The sequence below is a fragment of the Cotesia typhae genome, unplaced genomic scaffold (assembly GCF_013202065.1).
Source record: "Cotesia typhae breed Kobodo isofemale line unplaced genomic scaffold, CoteBio_Ctyphae contig_33, whole genome shotgun sequence".
Lineage (NCBI taxonomy): Eukaryota > Metazoa > Arthropoda > Insecta > Hymenoptera > Braconidae > Cotesia > Cotesia typhae.
In genome coordinates, this window is record NW_027423741.1 from 138,147 (window position 1) to 159,474 (window position 21,328).

The following is a 21,328-nucleotide window of genomic DNA, read 5'->3' on the forward strand; positions in this document are numbered from 1 at the left end:
TTTTTATTATTTGCATCAACATAAACAACAAAGTGTTTATAAAGTATCGTAAAATTTATAAGTCAACTAAATTATTATAAAACAACAAAAATTTATTAACAGGGAACATCCTTAAATTTAAATGATCAACGAATAAAGCACAAAAAAAAAAAAAAAAAAAAAAAAAAAAAACACGCCAGATAATTATTGATTAATCTTTCATTTATTCTCATTAATATTAATTATACATAAATACATTAAAATTAATAAACTGTTTTTGAATATGCATTTTATTCTTTAACTTTTACAATTTTTCTTTTTTTAATAATATTTTCATTGTAATTTTGTTGATTTTCGTCATTAGAAATTACTTTCATTTTATTAAAGTTCTCATCATCGTACTCTGCGTCATTTTTTATTGTACTTTTGTCAATTATCTGAATATTATCGTCGTTTTCGATATTTCTTCTTTACTTTATATTCTACTTCTTTCCCCTTTATTGAAAGAAATTGTTTTATAATTTTGATGATAAATTAATTTCGGTCATGCAATCACTAATGCAAATTCCCATCTCTATCGACCTTATTACAGTCTTTATCCTCTAATAAAGTTGATGACTTTTTGGTAATCGTCGTTTGAATACTCTTCATGAGGAACAGTCTGCTATAAATGAGATAAGTTAGCTACCTTAAATACAAATGTAGCAATTAATCATAACAAAATTGCGACATTATTGACTGCTGAGTTAGATATGGTTAAGGATCAAGTCACCTCCACTGTGAAAATTACGGAATCCGTGGTTAATAAAATGGATCTACTTAAATTAAGATCAACTATATACAAGTCAATATATAATTGCTATCAGCTTATATATAATTGTTGGCACAATTCCGGATCCAGTCATTGAAAGTTTACCATCATTGGAGATTGCCTCTACTACTGTCTTCAAAGTGCTAAGTATTTCTGATTTAAAGTCTGACATTTTAGCAATTCGTAAAATAGAAAAAAAAAAAAAAAAAAAACAACAAGTAAATAGAAATAGTAGATAGTAGTAGACATGAAAATAATATTAAAACTAGACCTGTATTGCACTCTTTCATACTTAAGATGAAATACAACTTATTATGAATATTCTTTTGTTGTAACGGTCATACGTCTTTGGGATGAACTTCCAATTGATATTATTAGACTTTGTCTAGCTTAGAAATCTTCAAGAATAAACTGTTTGATTACTTATTTAATCTCCATTGATCTTATTCACTATATTTGGTTAAATCGTTTTATTTGTATACTATTATCAGAATTTAACTCTTATTTTTAATATTGTTACTTAATATGTAAAATAATTAATATTCATAATTACTTATATCAATTTTGTTATTATTTAGGTATAGCAAATAATCATTGTATAATTAATTAACTGTTAAACAAATTTATGTACTTAATTTTTGAATATTGCCATCTGGCCTAATTGCCTTTGGCATAATAATAAATTAATCTTAATCTTTCAAGACAAACTCAGATCTCAATACCATACTACTCAGTCTTGATGTCAAATAAACCTGAAATAATTTAGTTTTTAAATTAATAAAAAATCCTCAATGTTGAAAATTACATTTTTTAATATAAAACTTACTTTTTGTAACAATTCTTTGGTATTAATGTTATGAATCCGTAAATATCGATCTAATCCAACACTTACAATGTACGGATTATTTTTAGGACAAGAAATGGCAGTAATGCCACCAACAAAGCCTTTGTATGTATTCAATACTTTTCCAGGTTTACGTAAATCAACTAAATTCATTATTCCATTGCCGGAGCCTACTACTATATGACTAAAACAAAAAAAAAAAAATTTTAATAAACTTAATAATTTACTTAAATATAAATTAACACAAATATTTACTTTTCTTTTGGTGCAATTGCTAGAGTAGTTAGAGCTTGATCTTTGATGTCAATATTAATAACTGGTCTTTTTTGTACAAGAGGATCATACAAGCGTACCTGAAAAATTTTTCAATTTATTTTTGATACTATTTTTAAATTAATTAATTAACTAACAAAATACTTACGTATCCATAGCGACTGCAAGTTGCTATCTTAGATGAATCAGTTAAAAAACCAATATCAGATACCCAGATGGGTACACGCATCTCCAACCAGTCATGTCGAACGTTTTTTTCTTTGAACGTTATTTTGTCTTGCTCCAAGTCATGTAATTGCAAAGGATGCTCTTTCCCTCCGGTTGCTATTATATTATTATTAAATTTATTTTGTCTCATAGCGTGTAAATTCTCATTCGTTTTTATAACTCTTATACTTTTGCTGTGTCTCCACAGATTAATGTCTCCAGATTCTACTGCTGTTATTATAAAACTGGAAAATTAAAAAAAAAATCCTTCAATTATATTTTTTATAATAATTAAAAATTGTCATGGAGTTTAAATAAAAACTTACTCATTGTAACGAGAAATTCCACGAATTTTTCCAGGACTGACATTACAGGAAAACGAAGTCGAAAAAGCCGAGTATTGTGAGTCATAAACTTTTACACTAAAATATTTAATTTTTAATTAATAATTAATAAGTAAAAATAACAAAAACAAATATACCTTCGATTTTCAGTAGACCCACAACCAATAAGAACATCTTTTTCATCATCATCGCCCCAAGACATTGTTGTTACTTCATGATCTTTTGTAATTGATACTAAATTTTGTATATTTTTTGCTATACATTTGTTTTTATCAATTTTAACTCCTAAAAATTTGAATAACAATATTAAGTATTTTAATTAATTAAAAAAAAAAAAAAAAAAAAAAAAAAATAATAATAATAATAATAATAATAATAAATGATCTAACCTTTAAATACTCCAGATTTACCACCAACAAACATGTCAAAGTCATCCTTGAAATTCATTTTGTTATTAATTAAATATAATTAAATTAATTAATCTTTATTGATTTATAATATAATATTATAAAATAAAAAAATGTATTTTTTGTTTTACTAACAAAATTGTGAGCACGTGTTGTGTGTTGTTTTTTCAGTGTCAACACTTTGAATTATTTTGTGACCACATGGTGGCGCTAAAGTACATTTTTTAGTTTTTAGCGGATTATCGGGAATAGCAGGAGATCAAGAACGGAACACGTTATATATATATATATATATATATAAATATCTAAATAAATTTTCTAGGTGTTATATGTAAAAAAATATTTAAATAACAAAGTAATTGTTTGTTTTATTTGTCAGTTGACGTAGTTGAAGGTTGATGGAGAGGTGATTATTATGATTACAATGATAAGAAAAAGGTAATGGTTGTAGAGGATAGTCGATGAATAATTTCTAAGCATAGAACGGTAGATCCAAGGTAAATAACGATCAACTCTAGTATAAACTCCTGGTGAGTGACGTTCAGCACATCCATATCCCCAAGATACGATACCCACTTGAATACCATTGCAAATAAGTGGGCCACCGCTGTCACCCTAGACAAACCAAAAAAGGACAATCTGTTTTATTGATTATATCTTCCAGGATTGATACTCGCCCCTATATTTATATATTTATATATCTATTATTCTATATATTAATAATTTCCCATACTTGACAGGCGTCAACGCCACCCTCTTTTTTCCCTGCACACATTTGTTTCACTGGCAATTCACTTCCTAAATATTTTTCACACTCTTCATTCGGCATTAATGGTAGCCATACTTCTCTCAGTATCTTGGGCTATTTTTTTTTACATTTAATTAATTAAACATAACAAAAGACTGATGTATATATATATATATATATTTTTCTCAAAATTATAATTAATTAACTTGACCATCCATCAGCTAACATATCAATCAATAAACTTTAAAATCAATTATAATTATTTACCGCATTGATCATTTTAGTGTCTCCCCATCCCATTGTCGAACAAAAATGATTTTCACGGAGATCAACTTTTGCCTGGGGAAGTCTTATGAAACGAACGTAATTAGTTAAATGAAATGGTTTTACTAGCTAAAATCGATAATTTAATAAAAAATATAATATTAAAACAATTAAAATAAGAGTTAAAAAGAGTAAATAAACAAATGTGTAACCTGTATCAGACCAATATCATTAATCATTGACCGAAAATGAAATCCTTGATGCGGTATTAACCTATAAATATTCTGGACTTGCCATGTGGGGGCAAATTTAAGATTAGCACTACCTGCTACGACTACAAAAAGCCAAGGGTTCATGACCGTCCAGGTACCACGAGGAGTTCTACGAAATTAAAAAAATAAATTTAGTTTATAGGTAATATTATTTTCATTTTTTTTTTTTTTTATTTTTTTTTTTTCCCCCAGAGTACCTGAGACAAAGACAATGAGCGGCGGTCAATACAAATGTAGGTCTAATATAACTACCGCCACAGAAATGTTCGGAATCATGCCGCCATTGCATTGAAACCTAATTTAATATTTAATTGTTGGCAATAATAATAGTTTAATTAACGAAAATAACTATTCAGCAACGAGGGACTTACCATAAAAGGTAATTTACTAATCTTAACTGCATAGCCACCAACAATCCGGTTAGAAATAGTTAATTCATATTTGTTATTACTGCTATAATTGTCCTTTTTTGCAATTAAATATTCAATACGGCTAAATAAATTTATAATTATAAATATACTATAAATATTTGACAGTTGGATAAACATTTTAAAATTAACAAAATATATAATTATTCACATATAAAACATATGAATTTAAGTCTTTTTAAATGGCTATGTATATTTCTTCATCTGTTGTATTTATTATTGTTTTTTCTTTTAATATATTACATTTTGTTATATAGTAGTATACTCTGTTTTGTTTTGTTTTTTTTTATTTTTTATTTAGCAATTGACGTTTTATTTATTATTTAAATATATTTATTATTAATTATAGATGTGTAACACACACAATACGCTTGAAATAACGATCGGTGTGAGTCCACGTGGAAGAACAGCCAACGAAGTTGTCGGAGAGGGACCAGGAATTATTTCCACTAGACATAAATAAATAATTATAAATAGTAAATGTCAATAAAATCAATAATTTACTGATGGTTTATTATAATACTAAAGGTAAATATTAATATATTGTCAATTTATAAATTATTTATTATTATATAAATTATTTATATATTTTTTATTACCTGTTACAGTCTTTGTTCTAATGTCAGCGTAATCTTTTTGATGAAGTAAATAATTTGGTATTGTTGCTCGGCAACTTATTTCCAAGTGTCCATTTTTCCCGGCATGTAAATCAGAAACTTCAATAGATAGCTGTGATTCTGCTGACATTAAATGTTTTTGGTGTTGACGGTACGGGAAAGTTGTAACGCGTGTTTCAATAACCTAGATTTGGTGACATTTTAAAATCATTTTACTAGGTTTGATATTTAAAAATAATTCTCTTCAATCTTTCAATTAATTATTAATTACTTTTAGTTTTGACCTATTGTATTTTTATTTTCATTGATCGATTATAACTCAATTAAATCACATTTCAAATGGTTAAAAATTTGATTTTCAAATTTCCGATTTGTTTATAATATAGTATACAAATTAAACGAATGAGTTATTTCACTGGTCGACTATGTTTTTTTAAAAAAATAAAAAATAATAATAATAATAGTGAAAGACAATGAATAAATTTAAATGCAATTGTTTGGTAATAATGACTTTACAATACACGATAATTGAAAATCAACATATTGACTTTGTTGAAAGAAATTTTAATAACGTTACGGTAGATAGATTGATTATTAAAATTGTTGATAATGTTTTGTAAAATAAAATAACAATATGATATATACCTCTAATCCATTGATGAGCCATGTCAAATGAGGAACTGGATTCGCAGGAGCTGAGGTACAATTTGCCTCGAGGACTTCTCTTACTGTGTAAACAGCCTTCTTGAAAGTTATGTGCGGATTATCTGACTGAGGTACTAAAAGACACAAAGACAAATGATATAATTTATATAATTGTCTTTCAACATTCTCGATAACCCTTTTAAGTACTTTTTAAGTAACTTGAATAAAACTATTTTTAACTTAATAAATTCACTTTAAATTCATTGGATAATAGACTTAAGATCTTTTTCCAATAATCAAACTGATTAATTTGATACTCGAAAAAAAATAAAAATATAAAAATATATATATATATATATATATATATATATATATATATATATATATATATATATATATATATATATATATATATATATATATAGTGTATATTAATTAATGTTTAATAATTACCTATAACTTGGAGCTTTACTTCGTCCGAGCTTTCAGTGTAAATTGGATAAGTAGAGCTTACCAAGCAGGAATATGAGCCAGAGGCATCAAAGTGTACATCATTTAATTTGATTGTCTTACCATCGAGCGAATGCTTTAAACATACAATTTATAAAAGCCCTTGATTATGATGACAACATGAGTAATTGATAAATATTTGTTTATTAAATAAAAAAATACCTCAAATTCTAAACCGGCTGGCGGTGATTTTCTAAATGGATCTGTCCGATCTCTTATATATTCCAATATTTTTTTATTATCTTTTAAAAATTCAACCTTATGAAGGTCATCTAGTGCGACAGTATGATCACACGTCAGTTCCGCTGTACTGTTGTACTTGACGTAATTCGGGGCAATAAGCCGTACTTCTGGTGTTGCATCTATTAATCATCAATTAACAAATCAATTAACTCATTCATAATTATAATAATTAAAATATTTCAGTGCATTTAATGTTTATAGTTTATTTAGTTATCCAATTTATTTAAGTGTATAGTGAAAACTGTGTCACGTATAATGTTTAATATTTGACATAAAACTTTGTTTTATTATTTTTTTATTGTATATATAAGCGGCTGGTGTATACAAACTACAAAGAAAAAAAAAGTTTATAAATAAAAAATGCAGAATAAATGTTGACTAAATAAAAATATAAACTAGCTCACAAGCGGTAGTTATATATAGTTACAGTAGCTTTAGGTGAGTGAAAGAATAAAAAAAAAAAAAAAAAAAAAAAATAATAATAATAATAATAATAATAATAATAATAATAATAATAATAATAAACATATTATAAAGTAAAGGACAAACTTTGAATGAAAAACAGTGTTTGTTCAACGGTATGATGAGATTAAGATATTTTAAATAACTTAATAATATTGAGGATAATTATAAAAGGCCTTGTTATATTATACTAAGAGCCAGGTGAATATCGATTTGAAAATGTGTGAGTTATTTTATATACCCATTTATAATTATTAAAACGTTTAAAAATAATAACACAAATCATTTAATCCTCTTTTTATTTTTTTTTTTTTTTTTTTTTACAGGTTTTTAATATTATTATTTCTCGTTGTTAAAAAAAAAAGTGAATGAAATAATAGCAGGAAAGTGAATATTGATTGGATGCATTTTAATTTAAAAATAAAAACACAATTGTCGAGATATCCGTTTGATAAATGTATCCATGATCTCATTATTCAATTGTGTTTGAGAATCACTTTACAGATTATTCCACCTTCAGACACCTGAACATCTATTGTTTCGCGGTGTACTAAAGTCTACTGCTCAGACTTAATCGTTCTGAATGAACGATGAGAAAAATAATAATCGACATTAAACTATGAACAAGAAATTGTTAGAAATAACTAAAAAAGGAAAAAAAAAAGGAAAAAAAAGGAAAAAGTTTGTCAGCCACGACGTTTTTTCCTGTTTGAATTAGCATTGTATTCACGAGTAGATGGACTTCCAAGGGTCGGGCCATTCTTTGAGAGGGATTTCTGTTCAAGCTGAGAACTGCCGGGAAAGGCACAGCCAATAGACAACATATAGATACTGCAGATTTGCTTCATCCCCCGGGGATCAAGGATAATAGACTAGATCATATATCTATATTTATACTTTATACATATAAATGTGTATACTATTACTTATACTCGGGGGAGAAAAAAAAATAACAATATATACATATATAAATATATACACAATAATAAAAGTATTTTAAAAACAAAGTAAAAAAAAAATTTTTTGCATTAGTAATTGACAAGTAACTTACATGAAAATAATTGTAAAATATATACGAATACGATTTTTTTCCATTCGGCTTGTTGACGTGACATTTTCATTGATATATATATATATATATATATATATATATATATATATATATATATATATATATATATATATATATATATATTTAAAAAAATTTTTAATTTTACTTTTTTTTTTTTTTTTTTTTTTTTTTTTTTTTTTTTTTTTTTTATTTATTTATTTATTTTTTTTTTGTTTTGTTTTGTTTTAAGTTACAATTAATAGTACGTGTTAGGGTCGAGTATAATTAAATTATTATTAATAATAATAATGATAAATAAATAAATAAATTTATCTATGTTATTAAATATAAATGTGCGACTATTTTATACAGTGTGCTTTTAACTACGCAACTTTAACTTCGCCGAGTCGGCGCTACAACTGCTGGAGTGAGCTTTCGATCGGCACAACTACCCTTGCATGGATCTACATCCCTACCTATCTGCCCGCCATCACCTTACAACCCTCTATATCACGAGGGCGTAAACGCTGGTGCTCTTAGAGAGAGAGAGAGAGAGAGAGAGAGAGAGAGAGAGAGAGAGAGAGAGAGAGAGAGAGAGAAGAAACTGTTGGTGCTGATTCTGAATCTGATTCTGATGGTGATGGTGGTGGGTACAATGTTATATGTGCGCGGACGTCGTCGCGTAGGCGAAATCACTCTCACGCAAATAGCTTAGACGTCTATGCGTCCTAGAAATATAAAAATGTCATTGCTTACATCATAGCTTCACATCCTACCCCTTTGCATTGATATCAAATTAATTATCTTATTAATCTATACTTACAAGTATATTATTAAAGATAAATAATAAATCTATTGTCTTAAAACTATCAAAAGAAAAGTTTCACCAACAGATATTAAACATTAACAACATTAAACAAGATAAATAAAAATTATTATTTTATATTATTAATATTACCTGGTAGACATTTTTTTATAAAACAATTTTTAAATAGGATAATTAAATATCAGTAATGGATGTAATTAATTTATAGATTGTTAAAGTGTTACAATATCGTAAGAGGGATTATAAATGGCTACTGTATTGGAATCAACGGAAAATAAGGTAAGCTGATGGGAAATTTGATGGAAATTGGGCCGTTTGGACGGCTCCGTAGACCAGCATGATTGTAAAAAGTAGTCTAATTCTGGTGAAATATTGTCAGGACATTTCAAACGGCAATTATTCATGATAATGTACTCGAGCAATTTTTCATCTTGTATTTCGTCGTAAGGAAAGGCACCAAGTGTTAATATTTCCCACAGCACCACTCCGTAAGACCACACGTCACTTTTAAAAGTAAAAGCACGATCTCGAAGAGCTTCCGGTGCCATCCAACGTACTGGTAGTCGTCTGACTCCATTACTTCCATTACCACTTTGTCCAATTATATAGATCCCGTCTCGAGACAGTCCAAAGTCTGAAATCTATTTTATTTTTAATTAGATTTTATGTTAATTTATGCTATTATACAATATATTAGTATTATTAAAAAATAATAACAACTTTTAATTTTAAATTTGAGGTAACGAGAATATTTCTTGCAGCCAAATCTCTATGAACAATATATTTTTGTTCTAAATGTTCCATTCCGCGAGCAATGTCCATTGCAAAGTTAATAAATCGATAATTATCAACCGTGCCACCTGTTGAGTAATGAATATTTTTTTTAACCCTATTTTCGTAGCTGACATTCGTATAAGAGTGATTGTTATTGCCTTCAGGTGTAATTGAATTAGTAGCTGGCGATAAAATAGAAAAACTATCAATTATTAAAGAGCCACTTTGTTTACTGTGTTTACAATTTCCGTAAGAACAATCTAAAAATAAAAATAAATAAAAAGTCAATAAATTTTTTATATCAACGCTTGCGTTTTTATTTACACATTCAGTTGCGTGGAATTAATAATTATTGATTATTACTCTCGTTTGAGCACAATTCTGATGTTGAATCAGTTGATGTTAATTTTTTATCTAAACTATCACGCAATTGGTGAAGATAACCAAGCAAATCACCGCCTTCGATGTACTCCAAAATAATACAAATTGGATTTTCAACTTTCGTACAACAGCCAATAAGTTTAACAAGATGTGGATGAGATCCGGCACGTTTCATTGTCCCAATCTCGTAAATCAATTGTCGACGTGCCTCTGTCTTGTTATCAACATTCCCCGGGTTCATCATTTTTACTGCCACTGGAAAACCATTTTCCTCTCTTTCATTATTATTATTATTTTTAGTTACAGAGTCTAAATAGCCTAAGTAAACTTTCCCAAACTGGCCTTTGCCGAGTTCACTTGAAATTTTAATACGGTCATACGATATTTCATAGCTATCGGTTATCGTTTCCGTCGTCTAAAAAATAATAATAAATTTTAATAATTTTATCTCATAAAAATTAAAAATTAATTATTAATTGAACCTCAATAATTTCATTTGTATAAAGCATGTTTTTCTTCTTTAGAACAGTATTTATCCAGCCGTTTCTTTTTGATATTCTGATGTTACTAATGCTAAGAAAAAAATAACGTATAATTCAGGTCACATTAACGAACGATACTTTAATCATTTTATTTATCGATAGTAAATCTAAAAAAAAAAAAAAAAAAAAAAAAAAAAAAAAAAAACATATACATATTTTTATTATTAAAAAATTCTCACCCAGACGCAACGTGATTGGATAAAATGAATTTGTAATTTTCATGACCTTGATTTCGAATGTAAGTGAACAATCCAATAATTATTGAGCAAATTATAAGTACTGTGCTCCATATAAGCCACTAGAAATATTTTATTCCAAACGTATAGTATTGATTATCATTTCTTTTGTTTAAAAATTAAAATAATATTACGTGATAATATTAACTATATATTTTACTTGATTTCTGTACGTGATTGACATTGGAAGTGGTTGGACGTTTGTTTTAATAATAAAATTACCCATTTGACCGCGACACCCGTTAATATCTTCAGCAGCGACAAAAATTTTAATTTCTTTATTAAAAATTAAATTAACTGATTCTCTATGCCAAGTATATGACCGGGCATTGCTCGGCGCGCTCGTTAATTTCGTCAAATTGTAGACTGGAATTCCATTTTTAGATATTAAAATCGGTATTGAGTATCTGAAATATTTAAAAATAATTATTAATACAAAATTGAACAACAAATTTTACGACATCGTAATGAGTTAATGAGAGAATAATTTAAAATTATATACTATACGTTACCCGACAATGAATGAAGAAATAGCTGTAGCATTCAATAGCTGTATTGTACTCCATGATATAAGAATATTTTTCGAGTCTGCAATAGATGCATTAACCTCAACTGAAGGAAGTAGTAATTTCGAAGCTTCATCACAATTGCATAATTTTCCTATACAATTTGGTACTGTTATGTTAATCTGAAAATTATTCAATAATTATGAGACAATTTTCTTCTAAATGGTTATTAATTGTCTTGAAATATTATAAAAAATTAAATACGCTCTTTATTAAAATAAATCTTATTCTCGACACTATTATTATTATTATTATTATTATTATTATTGATCAAGTTAAAGGCAAGAAGCCAGTAATTACTTGGATGAATAATTTTCATTAAAGATTTACATCAATAGTAATAATAATAGAGACTTATTACTTTAGCAACGTTGGAGTTTGCATTTACACGTGGATTTGCAAAAACTTGAATTTCATAAGTACAACTAGGTCTGATTTGTAATTCTGGTACATCTGATAACAGTGAATTCTCAGGAAGAACAATATTGAATAAATTATCATCTGTTGTTGTTGTTGTTGTTGTTGTATAAAAAATACTTTCTTCTAGACAATTAATTGTATTTTTTTGGTCAACTGTCATGGAATTTATAAAAATACTGCAAATAAATAATATTTTTATAAAATAATAATTAAGTGATAAAAAATAAATCTATAAAATTACCTGTATGATGTAGGGCACCATGAGTATGGAGGTAACCACGAGATGTTAAATTTTAACACGCTATCATGATTATTATCGTTATTAATATTTCCAAACTCATCAAATATTTTAACTCTCAAGTCTTGCGGCGCATCAGACACATTATTATTTATTATTGATTGAATTGATACATTGCTTGGGTTAGCATTATAAACAAAATTAATAATGCTACCAAATAAGATTAATTTAATATAATTAAAATACATCTCATGTTATTATCATTTATTCACAGTGTGCTTTTTTTTTTTTTTTTTTTTTTCCCTCTATCAAGTAGAATTAATTATACACAAATTTAAATTGACAATCAATTTATTTAAATAAAGAATTACATGATTATTAACACTTATATGTCAAAATATGTACTTCACTAACTCCATTTGAAGGTAAATTGATATCGATTGTGAATTTTCAATTGACTACTTTTGGCATTATACTCTAGATCTTTCTTATTATCTTTAACGATTCACAGTAACTCAGAAGATACCTTTGTGTCTTAAGATATAAACTGATAAAGAATTTTTTTTTTTTATAAACTCTTAGCAAATATTCCGATATCAATAACAAATAAAAAAAAAATTTTATACTATTTTTTTTTTTACGAGTTTTTTGCCCTCTTACAAATTGCGACAAATATTTTTTCTTTTAAAACTATCAGCTTCATTTAAAATATTCAGTGTGTTATTATTACTTACATCTAATATATCATATTTATAGTAGTAAATATTGATTTTGTATAATTACTATTTTAAAATCTATTGAAATTAAACTTCATCATCTCATTTGCTTCTTTTATTTAATTATTCACTTTTGTTAACGGATGTTCAGACGAATCAATATATTGAAGTTTTTTTTTTTTTTTTTTTTTTTTTTTTTTTTAATTTCGTACTACTAAAATATTTAGTAAGTAATATTGTAATTTTTTTTTTTACGATTAGAGTATGTTTATTAAATTTTATAAAAATTTTATTGTATATTAAAATTTTTGTAATATTTTAAAAATAATTATAAAATTAATTTTACCGACTGTAAATAACTTGTGTATAAAGTGTACGTGTAGTACGTGTAAACATATATAAAAGATAAACTAGTTTTCTGTGACATCTTATGCCCTTGCGCATCATAATAAAATTGGTAAGTGTAAACGTCATTGATTAATTTAAAATCTTGATATATAAAATTTTTATTTACAACAATAAAAATAAAATAAATAAATAAATCAAAATTTAATTGTTTAATCAAATGATAATTAGTTATTGTTAACAGGTAAGCATTTTTTTTAACTCTAAAATTATTTATAAAAGTATTAATTTTATTGTTATAATTTACAACATAACCTTTAAAAACTATTAAATGTCAATTTATTTATTCGAAAATTTATTTCAGAGTTGATAAATAAAAAAAAATAACAATGGGTTCTTCGGATGACGATAATAATCCTGATCAGGAGCAGGGTATAAACATGACTGGATTTTTATTTGGTAATATTGATGAGAACGGTCAACTGGAGAACGATATACTCGATGACGACGCTAAACAACATTTAGCCTCTCTAAGCCGGCTAGGATTGAGTTCATTGCTTCAGGAGATGATATCAGCAGATGAAATTGAGGAAAAATTTGAGGTAAATAATGAAAATGGGCAAAACCCGGTAGAAAATGGATTTAACTCAGCGGGTTGTTCATTATTAAGTGATGATGACACTGATTATGACGTAAAATCTCCAGCGGCTTTAGATTTTTCTGACATAAATGAACTAGCAGACGACATAAATGAAATAATTGATTCAGAAGTAAAACCAAAAATAGAAAAGGAAAATGTCGATTACGACGCTGATGACGAGGGAGTCAATAAATTGGATAAAAAATTGATGCCGCCACCCCCTGCGCCGTCAGAGGAAAAGGAAAATTTAACGCCTGATGAAGTTGAAGCCGTGCGACAAAGGAAACTCGAAACACCTTTGGCTTCAATGTTGCCATCAAAGTACGCAAATGTTGACGTTACTGAATTATTTCCTGACTTTAGGCCAAATAAAGTTTTACGTTTCTCTCGTCTTTTTGGTCCAGGTAAGCCCAGTAGTTTACCACAAATTTGGCGGGGAGTCAAAAAACGTCGTAAAAAAAAAAAACACCAGGAAGTACCACGTGACTCAGATTCGGGTTCGGATCAGGAAGAACGAAGACTTAAATTTAGAGGATGGGTTATGAATTACGGACCTGATCCTATACCAGAAATATGCGCTTCTGATGATGAACTCAAGCTGCTAGCTCCGGTAGAAGATAAAGAGCAAACAGGTAAAGTTGGTGATACAGGTGAAAACGGTGATATGGGTCCTAAAGTTGCTGATTGGCGATTTGGTCCAGCGCAAATTTGGTATGACATGCTTGAAGTTCCTGAAACCGGTGATGGATTTAATTATGGTTTCAAGTTGACAGAAAAGAAAGACAATGAAAATAATAATAATAACAACAAAAATGAATGTAGAAATAGTGATGAAGGATTTGCAGATGATGCATTTTTAATGGTATCTCAATTACATTGGGAAGATGACGTTGTTTGGAATGGGGATGAAATAAAAAATAAGGTAATGCATAAATTAAATAGTAAAAATAATGCTGCTGGATGGGTACCGTCCAGTTGTAATAGAACTGCTCAAGCTTTCAGTCAGCCAGGTAAGGGTGGTCCAATTCCAGCTTCACAAAATTCTCGGTTATCCTCATCACAGATGTCAACTGCAATGCATATACAGCCTCAAAAAAATAAAATGATAGGTAAAATAAATCAACAGCAACGTGAAGATAATTACGATGATACTTGGTATTCATTATTTCCGGTTGAAAATGAAGAATTGGTTTATGGAATGTGGGAGGATGAAGTAATTTGGGATGCTGAAAATATGAAAAAAATTCCAAAACCAAAGATATTGACCCTAGATCCTAATGATGAAAATATTGTATTGGGAATTCCTGATGATATTGATCCGGCTTTACTCCACAAAGATCATGGTCCTCAGCCTAAAGTTAAAATTCCTCATCCTCATGTAAAAAAAAGTAAATTATTATTGGGTAAAGCCGGTGTTATTAATGTTTTAGAGGAAGATGCACCACCTCCACCGCCAAAATCACCAGACCGTGATCCATTTAATATATCAAATGATATATTTTACATGCCAAGATCCTCAGAGACAACTTTAAGGTTAAAAGTTGGCGGTGGAAATTTGATACAGCACAGTACACCGGTTGTTGAGCTAAGAGCACCATTTATTCAAACTCATATGGGTCCAATGCGATTAAGAAGTTTCCACAGACCTGCATTAAGACGATACAGTCATGGTCCATTGGCTCATCCGGGTCCACATTCTGTTTCACCATTACTTAAGCATATTAAGAAAAAGGCCAAGCAACGTGAACAAGAAAGAATAGCTTCTGGTGGTGGTGATGTATTTTTTATGCGAACTCCTGAAGATCTTACAGGTAAAGACGGTGAGATAATACTTTTTGAATTCTCAGAAGAACATCCACCGTTGATGAATCAAGTTGGTATGTGCTCAAAAATGAAAAATTATTACAAAAGAAAAGCTGGTAAAGATTCTGGACCACCTGAATATAAATACGGTGAAACTGCGTACGCTCATACAAGTCCTTTTCTTGGTATATTAGTTCCAGGACAGAGTATCCAAGCTATTGAAAATAATATGTATCGTGCACCTATTTACGAGCATAAATCCCCAACTACTGATTTTTTGGTAATACGTACGCGTCAACAATATTCAATACGTGAAATTGATGCGGTATTTGCTGCTGGACAAGAGTGTCCACTTTATGAAGTACCAGGGCCTAATTCAAAACGAGCGAATAATTTTGTACGTGATTTTCTTCAGGTATTTATTTATCGTTTATTTTGGAAGTCACCCGATACCCCGAGAAGAATTAAAATGGATGATATTAAAAAGGCATTCCCGTCACACAGTGAGAGTAGTATAAGAAAACGTTTAAAATTATGTGCTGATTTTAAAAGAACTGGCATGGATTCCAATTGGTGGGTAATAAAACCAGATTTTAGATTACCAACCGAGGAAGAAATACGTGCTATGGTTTCTCCAGAGCAATGTTGTGCTTATTTTAGTATGATTGCTGCTGAGCAACGGTTAAAGGATGCCGGTTATGGTGAAAAATTTTTATTTACACCTCAGGATGACGATGATGAAGAAATGCAGTTAAAAATGGATGATGAAGTTAAAGTGGCTCCTTGGAATACAACTCGTGCTTATATTCAAGCTATGAAAGGCAAATGTTTACTTCAATTGGCAGGTCCAGCTGATCCAACTGGATGTGGTGAAGGTTTTTCTTATGTAAGAGTCCCCAATAAACCAACTATCAGTAAAGAAGAACAAGAAGCTCAACCCAAGAGAACGGTTACTGGTACAGATGCTGATTTAAGACGTTTGTCATTGAATAACGCTAAAGCATTGCTTCGTAAATTTTGTGTACCTGAAGAAGAAATAAAAAAATTATCTCGGTGGGAAGTTATTGATGTTGTGAGAACACTGTCAACTGAAAAAGCAAAAGCCGGTGAAGAAGGTATGACTAAATTTTCACGTGGTAATAGATTTTCAATTGCCGAACATCAAGAAAGATATAAAGAAGAATGTCAGAGAATTTTTGATCTTCAGAATCGTGTACTTGCGTCTGCTGAAGTATTGAGTACCGATGAGGGTGAAAGTTCCGATGAAGATAGCTCTGATATTGAGGAGATGGGTAAAAATATTGAGAATATGTTGTCAAATAAAAAAACAAGCTCTCAATTATCCTTAGAGCGTGAAGAGCAGCAGCGACATGAATTGAGAAAAATGCTTATGAGTGATTCACAAGAGCAAGATGGTAAAAAAAATAAAGATAAGAAAAAAGATGATGAAGAGGATAGTCATGATCAGAGTCAAGGGTTTAGCTCTCAACCAGGGCGTATTCTAAAGATTCAGCGAACTTTTCGCGATACAGACGGTAAAGAATTTTTAAGAGAAGAGATAGTACGTAAACCCGCGGTTATTGATACTTATATAAAGATAAGAAATTCTAAAGATGAAACGTTTATTAAACAGTTTGCTACTTTAGATGAAGCCCAGAAGGAAGAAATGAAGAGAGAAAAGCGTAGACTTCAGGAACAGTTAAGGAGACTTAAGAAAAATCAGGAGCGTGAAAAATCTATTGGTGGCCCAGCAGCAAGTCATTTCTCTTCTACGTCATTGGGTATCGATCGTAGCAATACAAATACTCTGACTACCACTACATCTGCCAGCAGTGTCTACTCAGCATTCAGTAATTTTCCTTCAACTACTTTTGCTTCTAAACACTCGAAAAATGATCCATCACCATCAAAACGTAAAAAATCTAAACTTAAACCGGATTTAAAATTAAAATGCGGTGCTTGTGGTAATGTCGGACACATGAGAACCAATAAAGCTTGTCCGCTTTATCAAAATAGCATGGGAACTACAGCTCCGGTAAATGTTGCTATGACTGAAGAGCAGGAAGAAGAAATAGAAAAACAGCTCAATGATGATGATCAAAATCTTGTTAATGTCGATGGCACCATCGTTAAACTTTCATCTAAAGTTATTAAGGTAATTAATATCCAAACTAATTAATTTATAATTATTATTATTATTATTATTATTATTATTATTTTTTTTTTTTTTTTTTTCCCCGATAGCGAGCGGAAGAGATGAAAAAACGGACGTTATTACTTAAATTACCAAAAGAAGCAGTTGGTGGTAAAAAACGCCGTCGAGGTACTGGTGATGATCACTGTGATTATTTAAAGAGGCATCAGAAGACAACAAATAGAAGGCGCACTGATCCAGTTGTTGTTTTGTCAGGAATATTAGAAGGTATATTGAATGAAATGAGAGAACTGCCAGATGTTCAACCATTTTTGTTCCCTGTGAATGCAAAGGTAATTAATAATAATAATAATAATAATAGTAATAATTAATAATTTATTATGTCAAAAATAATTTTTCAATTTTTTAGGCTGTTCTTGATTATTATGACATTGTAAAAGAGCCAATGGACTTACAAACAATAAGGGATAATTTACGGCAAAAAAAATATCAAAATAGGGCTGAATTTTTGGTTGACGCTAATCGTATCGTTGAGAATTCAATTCTTTATAATGGAGAAAATAGCCCATTGACATTAGCTGCAAAGCGAATGTTGGAAATGTCTGTTAAGCGAATAGCTGAAAAAGAAGATATACTTATGAGGCTTGAAAAAATAATTAATCCTCTTCTTGACGATGACGATCAAGTTGCTTTATCGTTTGTCCTTGAAAACGTAAATAGTAAACTTAAAAAGATGAATGAAGCTTGGCCGTTTCTCAAGCCTGTCAATAAAAAACTTGTTAAAGATTATTACACAGTTATAAAAACTCCAATGGATCTTGAGACAATAGGTAAAAAAATAGAAGCTAATAAATATCACAATCGAAATGAATTTTTACGTGATGTTGAATTAATATTAGAAAACTGTGCACAATTTAATTCATTTGAATCACCATTTACTCGACAAGCAGAAGCTCTTGTCCAAGCTTGCAAAGAAATGCTTGATGGTTATTCGAGTTATTTAACGGCATTAGAAAATAAAATAATGCTTGTTCAACAACGTGCTATCGATGAGGTTGATATTGATTCATCCTGGATGGGACCTGATGATGATAATTATACCACTGTTGATCACAATTTTAGAGGCAGTCATACTAACTCACCAAAGCCCTATGATCCATTTAAAAAATCCGGTGTTGATGACTTTGATTTTGTTGATGTTGAGGGTGACGTTGATCCTGGTGAAGGGACTTCTAGGGGTCCAAATATAAAAAAAAAAGACGTGTTGGAAGAAGATTTACAATTTTCTAGTGAAGATGATTTTGATGAAGTTCCATTTACCTCTGAAGAGCATCGTGAACAGCCTGGAGATCTCGATTCGTTGGAGCTTGGTGAAATGAGAGTAGGTCCAGAAGGCCCTGCTGCTGCTGCTGATGACGATAGTCAGCAGGTTGCTGAAGCAATGGTTCAATTGGGAAATGTCAGATACTATGTTGATGAGCAGCAATATATTCAACAAGGTATTTTTAATTTTATTTTTACTTACTTTTTTTTTTTTTTTTTTTTTTTCTTCATATAATTTTTTAAATTTATTTTTACAGATGAAAGTATGGATGTAGATCCTAATTATGATCCATCGGATTTCTTACTGGCGGGTTTACCACCACGAGCTAAAAAAGTTGAAGTTGACAAGATACAAGACGACCTTGCAGTATCTGAGAGTGACGATGAAATAGAAACTGTTGACGAGCCACTGAAACAAGAACAAGAAAACCAACAGCCAAATCCATCAGAAGATGATGTTGCAGGTGATCTCTGGTTTTAAATTTATTCTAAATTTATTCTAAATTAATTTGACAATATTCAATATTCAATATATATATATATATATATATATATATATATATATATATATATATATATATATATAATAGTAGTTAGTGTAGAATTTTTTATTATTTGAACATAGATAATTGATAATTGTAATGTGAGTAGTGTTTAGATTATAAGTTATATATTTCAGAAAGATTATCAATATCATCGTCGTAGGAAATACTATCTTGATAAATATTTTTGCGAAAGCATTTCCACAATCCAAAACGTGCCTCCCAATCGACAAAAAATAATTCAGGCTTATTCCAAAGTACATAGTGAATAGCAAATACATAATTATTTCTCAATGGTGGATTTAAATATGGAGCCCACTGTGCTCGTTCCATCATAATTTTATTTACATAATTATGAAGAATTTTAGCATTATGAATCCGACAGATTAAACTCATTATTGCTATAACTGTTGCGTGAATATGATAACATACTTGACGATTTATCTGTAAACTAGTACTTTGTAAAGTCAAGTCCTGAATATTCATAACAAGACAAACTAAAGCTGTTGCTGTAAATCCCGATGGTATTTCAATAGCCAATAAACAAATGCTGCAGTACACTGACTCTAAATTAACTTTTGTACCAGCATGTTTAATTATACTTGTTACCAAAGTATCATGAATCAACTCGCGATTTTTTTTTAAAAACTCAACATCCCTTTTGTCAGGCTCTTTATTTATGTTTATTGAATAATTTTTGTCGTGGTAAAAAATTTCTGGTGCTAAAAATTTTTTTTTATTATCACTACGATCTATTATATCTTGAAAAATTCGATTTCCAAATAAATTAATATCTTTATCTGACGATGATATCATTTTCATAAGACAAAAAAATAAATTTTCTTTCATAGTGTCTTTCAGTAAATTCAATTTATAATTTTTCGCTGCACACTCGATGGTATCTTCTAATTGACATATTGTATTTTTAATATTTTCTTTGTTGTTTTGTTCAAAAATCCACGTAGACATTTTTTTTATAACTAATAATAAATAATCATTGGATAAATTATTAATAATATTGTAAAATAAAATATCAAGACTGTGTTTTAAAATATTTTTTTTATATGTTGTGATTGGACTTGATCTATTTTTTATTATTAAATTATAATACTTATTTAATAATCTTTCAGTAATTGTTGAAATATTAATTGTATTTATCCAAATATATTGATTAACGAATAATTTGTTAATTATATTGATAATATCACGTAAAGTGTTATCATTTGTGTTGTCAGATTCAATTATATCCAAAAAATAATTTATTATGTAATAAGTGTCGACGTTTAATTTACAAAGGCCGTATATTAAATCATAACTCAAAAGTTCCCATTGCCAAATTTCTTCTTTATTAATTAATTTTATAATGAAGCTAATAATTTCATGTACTCTTTCGGCAAAAAATATATTCAATAATTCATAATAATATATTTTTGATAATTCGTAATTTTTGTTGTATTTTAATTTGTATGGGTTTTTTAATTTAATGTACATATCTTCGTGACAAAGAAATATAATTTTTATTGAACAAGTCAACAAGTCATGAGGTTCAATATTTTTTAACGCCATTAAATTATATGGCTTCATAATACCTTTCATTATATTTAAAGTGTATTTAATTACCGATTTTTTATTCATTGAACTTTCAGAAGTTGAAAAACATAATACTTTTAATAATTCTATTTTATTTATTAAATTATTATTCTTGTTTACCAACGA

At 28.7% G+C, this 21,328-nt stretch overlaps 5 protein-coding genes and 1 long non-coding RNA gene across 12 annotated transcripts; 2 read left to right on the top strand and 4 right to left on the bottom strand.

The window, feature by feature from the left end:
• Window positions 1-256: 256 nt before the first annotated feature.
• On the bottom strand, window positions 257-3,054 carry L(2)k09848 (WD repeat domain 74 lethal (2) k09848). Of its 2 annotated transcripts, XM_074240985.1 has the most exons (8): window positions 3,001-3,054; window positions 2,848-2,893; window positions 2,596-2,743; window positions 2,441-2,536; window positions 2,056-2,359; window positions 1,890-1,987; window positions 1,617-1,818; window positions 257-1,542 (listed from the first exon to the last, which is right to left on the bottom strand). In XM_074240985.1, exons 2-8 carry the CDS (start codon window positions 2,879-2,881, stop codon window positions 1,480-1,482), a joined length of 945 nt encoding a protein of 314 aa, XP_074097086.1. In that variant the 5' UTR covers window positions 2,882-2,893; window positions 3,001-3,054; the 3' UTR covers window positions 257-1,479. The 2 variants fall into 2 exon arrangements, with proteins under 2 accessions (XP_074097086.1, XP_074097085.1); XM_074240984.1 differs by having other exon boundaries at window positions 2,848-3,042.
• Window positions 3,055-3,112: 58 nt separating this feature from the next.
• Window positions 3,113-4,438, bottom strand: LOC141526158 (trypsin-3). 2 transcript variants are annotated; one of them, XM_074240987.1, is made up of 5 exons: window positions 4,347-4,438; window positions 4,090-4,258; window positions 3,881-4,006; window positions 3,599-3,727; window positions 3,113-3,480 (listed from the first exon to the last, which is right to left on the bottom strand). In XM_074240987.1, the coding sequence occupies exons 1-5, from the start codon at window positions 4,436-4,438 to the stop codon at window positions 3,241-3,243; spliced, it is 756 nt and encodes a 251-aa protein (XP_074097088.1). In that variant the 3' UTR covers window positions 3,113-3,240. The 2 variants fall into 2 exon arrangements, with proteins under 2 accessions (XP_074097088.1, XP_074097089.1); XM_074240988.1 differs by lacking the exon at window positions 3,599-3,727.
• LOC141526167 (uncharacterized) lies at window positions 3,164-5,324 on the top strand. Of its 3 annotated transcripts, none has more exons than XR_012478983.1 (4): window positions 3,164-3,303; window positions 4,342-4,528; window positions 4,927-5,105; window positions 5,186-5,324. It is a non-coding gene; the product is annotated as an uncharacterized LOC141526167 (long non-coding RNA). The 3 variants fall into 3 exon arrangements; XR_012478981.1 differs by lacking the exon at window positions 3,164-3,303 and adding an exon at window positions 4,107-4,243; XR_012478982.1 differs by lacking the exon at window positions 3,164-3,303 and adding an exon at window positions 4,155-4,291.
• Window positions 4,562-12,563, bottom strand: LOC141526143 (uncharacterized). Of its 3 annotated transcripts, XM_074240958.1 has the most exons (12): window positions 12,092-12,563; window positions 11,792-12,026; window positions 11,377-11,552; window positions 11,013-11,271; window positions 10,808-10,926; window positions 10,569-10,659; window positions 10,069-10,501; window positions 6,512-6,711; window positions 6,293-6,425; window positions 5,840-5,973; window positions 5,177-5,378; window positions 4,562-5,026 (listed from the first exon to the last, which is right to left on the bottom strand). In XM_074240958.1, the coding sequence occupies exons 1-12, from the start codon at window positions 12,334-12,336 to the stop codon at window positions 4,917-4,919; spliced, it is 2,337 nt and encodes a 778-aa protein (XP_074097059.1). In that variant the 5' UTR covers window positions 12,337-12,563; the 3' UTR covers window positions 4,562-4,916. The 3 variants fall into 3 exon arrangements, with proteins under 3 accessions (XP_074097059.1, XP_074097058.1, XP_074097057.1); XM_074240957.1 differs by lacking the exons at window positions 4,562-5,026; window positions 5,177-5,378; window positions 5,840-5,973; window positions 6,293-6,425; window positions 6,512-6,711 and adding exons at window positions 9,028-9,572; window positions 9,652-9,965 and having other exon boundaries at window positions 11,025-11,271; XM_074240956.1 differs by lacking the exons at window positions 4,562-5,026; window positions 5,177-5,378; window positions 5,840-5,973; window positions 6,293-6,425; window positions 6,512-6,711 and adding exons at window positions 9,028-9,572; window positions 9,652-9,965.
• A 696-nt stretch (window positions 12,564-13,259) lies between these two features.
• Window positions 13,260-19,859, top strand: Taf1 (TATA-box binding protein associated factor 1). The gene is made up of 6 exons (XM_074240952.1): window positions 13,260-13,393; window positions 13,514-17,747; window positions 17,837-18,079; window positions 18,157-19,246; window positions 19,328-19,534; window positions 19,750-19,859. Exons 2-6 carry the CDS (start codon window positions 13,539-13,541, stop codon window positions 19,773-19,775), a joined length of 5,775 nt encoding a protein of 1,924 aa, XP_074097053.1. The 5' UTR covers window positions 13,260-13,393; window positions 13,514-13,538; the 3' UTR covers window positions 19,776-19,859.
• On the bottom strand, window positions 19,606-21,203 carry LOC141526149 (uncharacterized). Its single transcript, XM_074240967.1, has one exon. It carries the CDS (start codon window positions 21,194-21,196, stop codon window positions 19,730-19,732), a length of 1,467 nt encoding a protein of 488 aa, XP_074097068.1. The 5' UTR covers window positions 21,197-21,203; the 3' UTR covers window positions 19,606-19,729.
• Window positions 21,204-21,328: the final 125 nt, after the last annotated feature.

Excerpts from the sequence above, each read along its gene's own strand:
- LOC141526158 (XM_074240987.1), bottom strand. The coding sequence starts at position 4,438 with ATGCAATGGCGGCATGATTCCGAACATTTCTGTGGCGGTAGTTATATT. Across the intron at positions 3,728-3,880 it reads ACACTAAAATGATCAATGCG|CCCAAGATACTGAGAGAAGT; the intron begins GTAAATAATTAT and ends AAAAAAAAATAG. Across the intron at positions 3,481-3,598 it reads GTGGCGTTGACGCCTGTCAA|GGTGACAGCGGTGGCCCACT; the intron begins GTATGGGAAATT and ends TGGTTTGTCTAG.
- LOC141526143 (XM_074240958.1), bottom strand. The coding sequence starts at position 12,336 with ATGTATTTTAATTATATTAAATTAATCTTATTTGGTAGCATTATTAAT. Across the intron at positions 10,660-10,807 it reads TCCAATCACGTTGCGTCTGG|CATTAGTAACATCAGAATAT; the intron begins GTGAGAATTTTT and ends TTTTTTTCTTAG. Across the intron at positions 10,502-10,568 it reads ATACAAATGAAATTATTGAG|ACGACGGAAACGATAACCGA; the intron begins GTTCAATTAATA and ends ATTATTTTTTAG.
- Taf1 (XM_074240952.1), top strand. The coding sequence starts at position 13,539 with ATGGGTTCTTCGGATGACGATAATAATCCTGATCAGGAGCAGGGTATA. Across the intron at positions 17,748-17,836 it reads TTTCATCTAAAGTTATTAAG|CGAGCGGAAGAGATGAAAAA; the intron begins GTAATTAATATC and ends TTTCCCCGATAG. Across the intron at positions 19,247-19,327 it reads GCAGCAATATATTCAACAAG|ATGAAAGTATGGATGTAGAT; the intron begins GTATTTTTAATT and ends TTATTTTTACAG.
- LOC141526149 (XM_074240967.1), bottom strand. The coding sequence starts at position 21,196 with ATGAAGCCATATAATTTAATGGCGTTAAAAAATATTGAACCTCATGAC.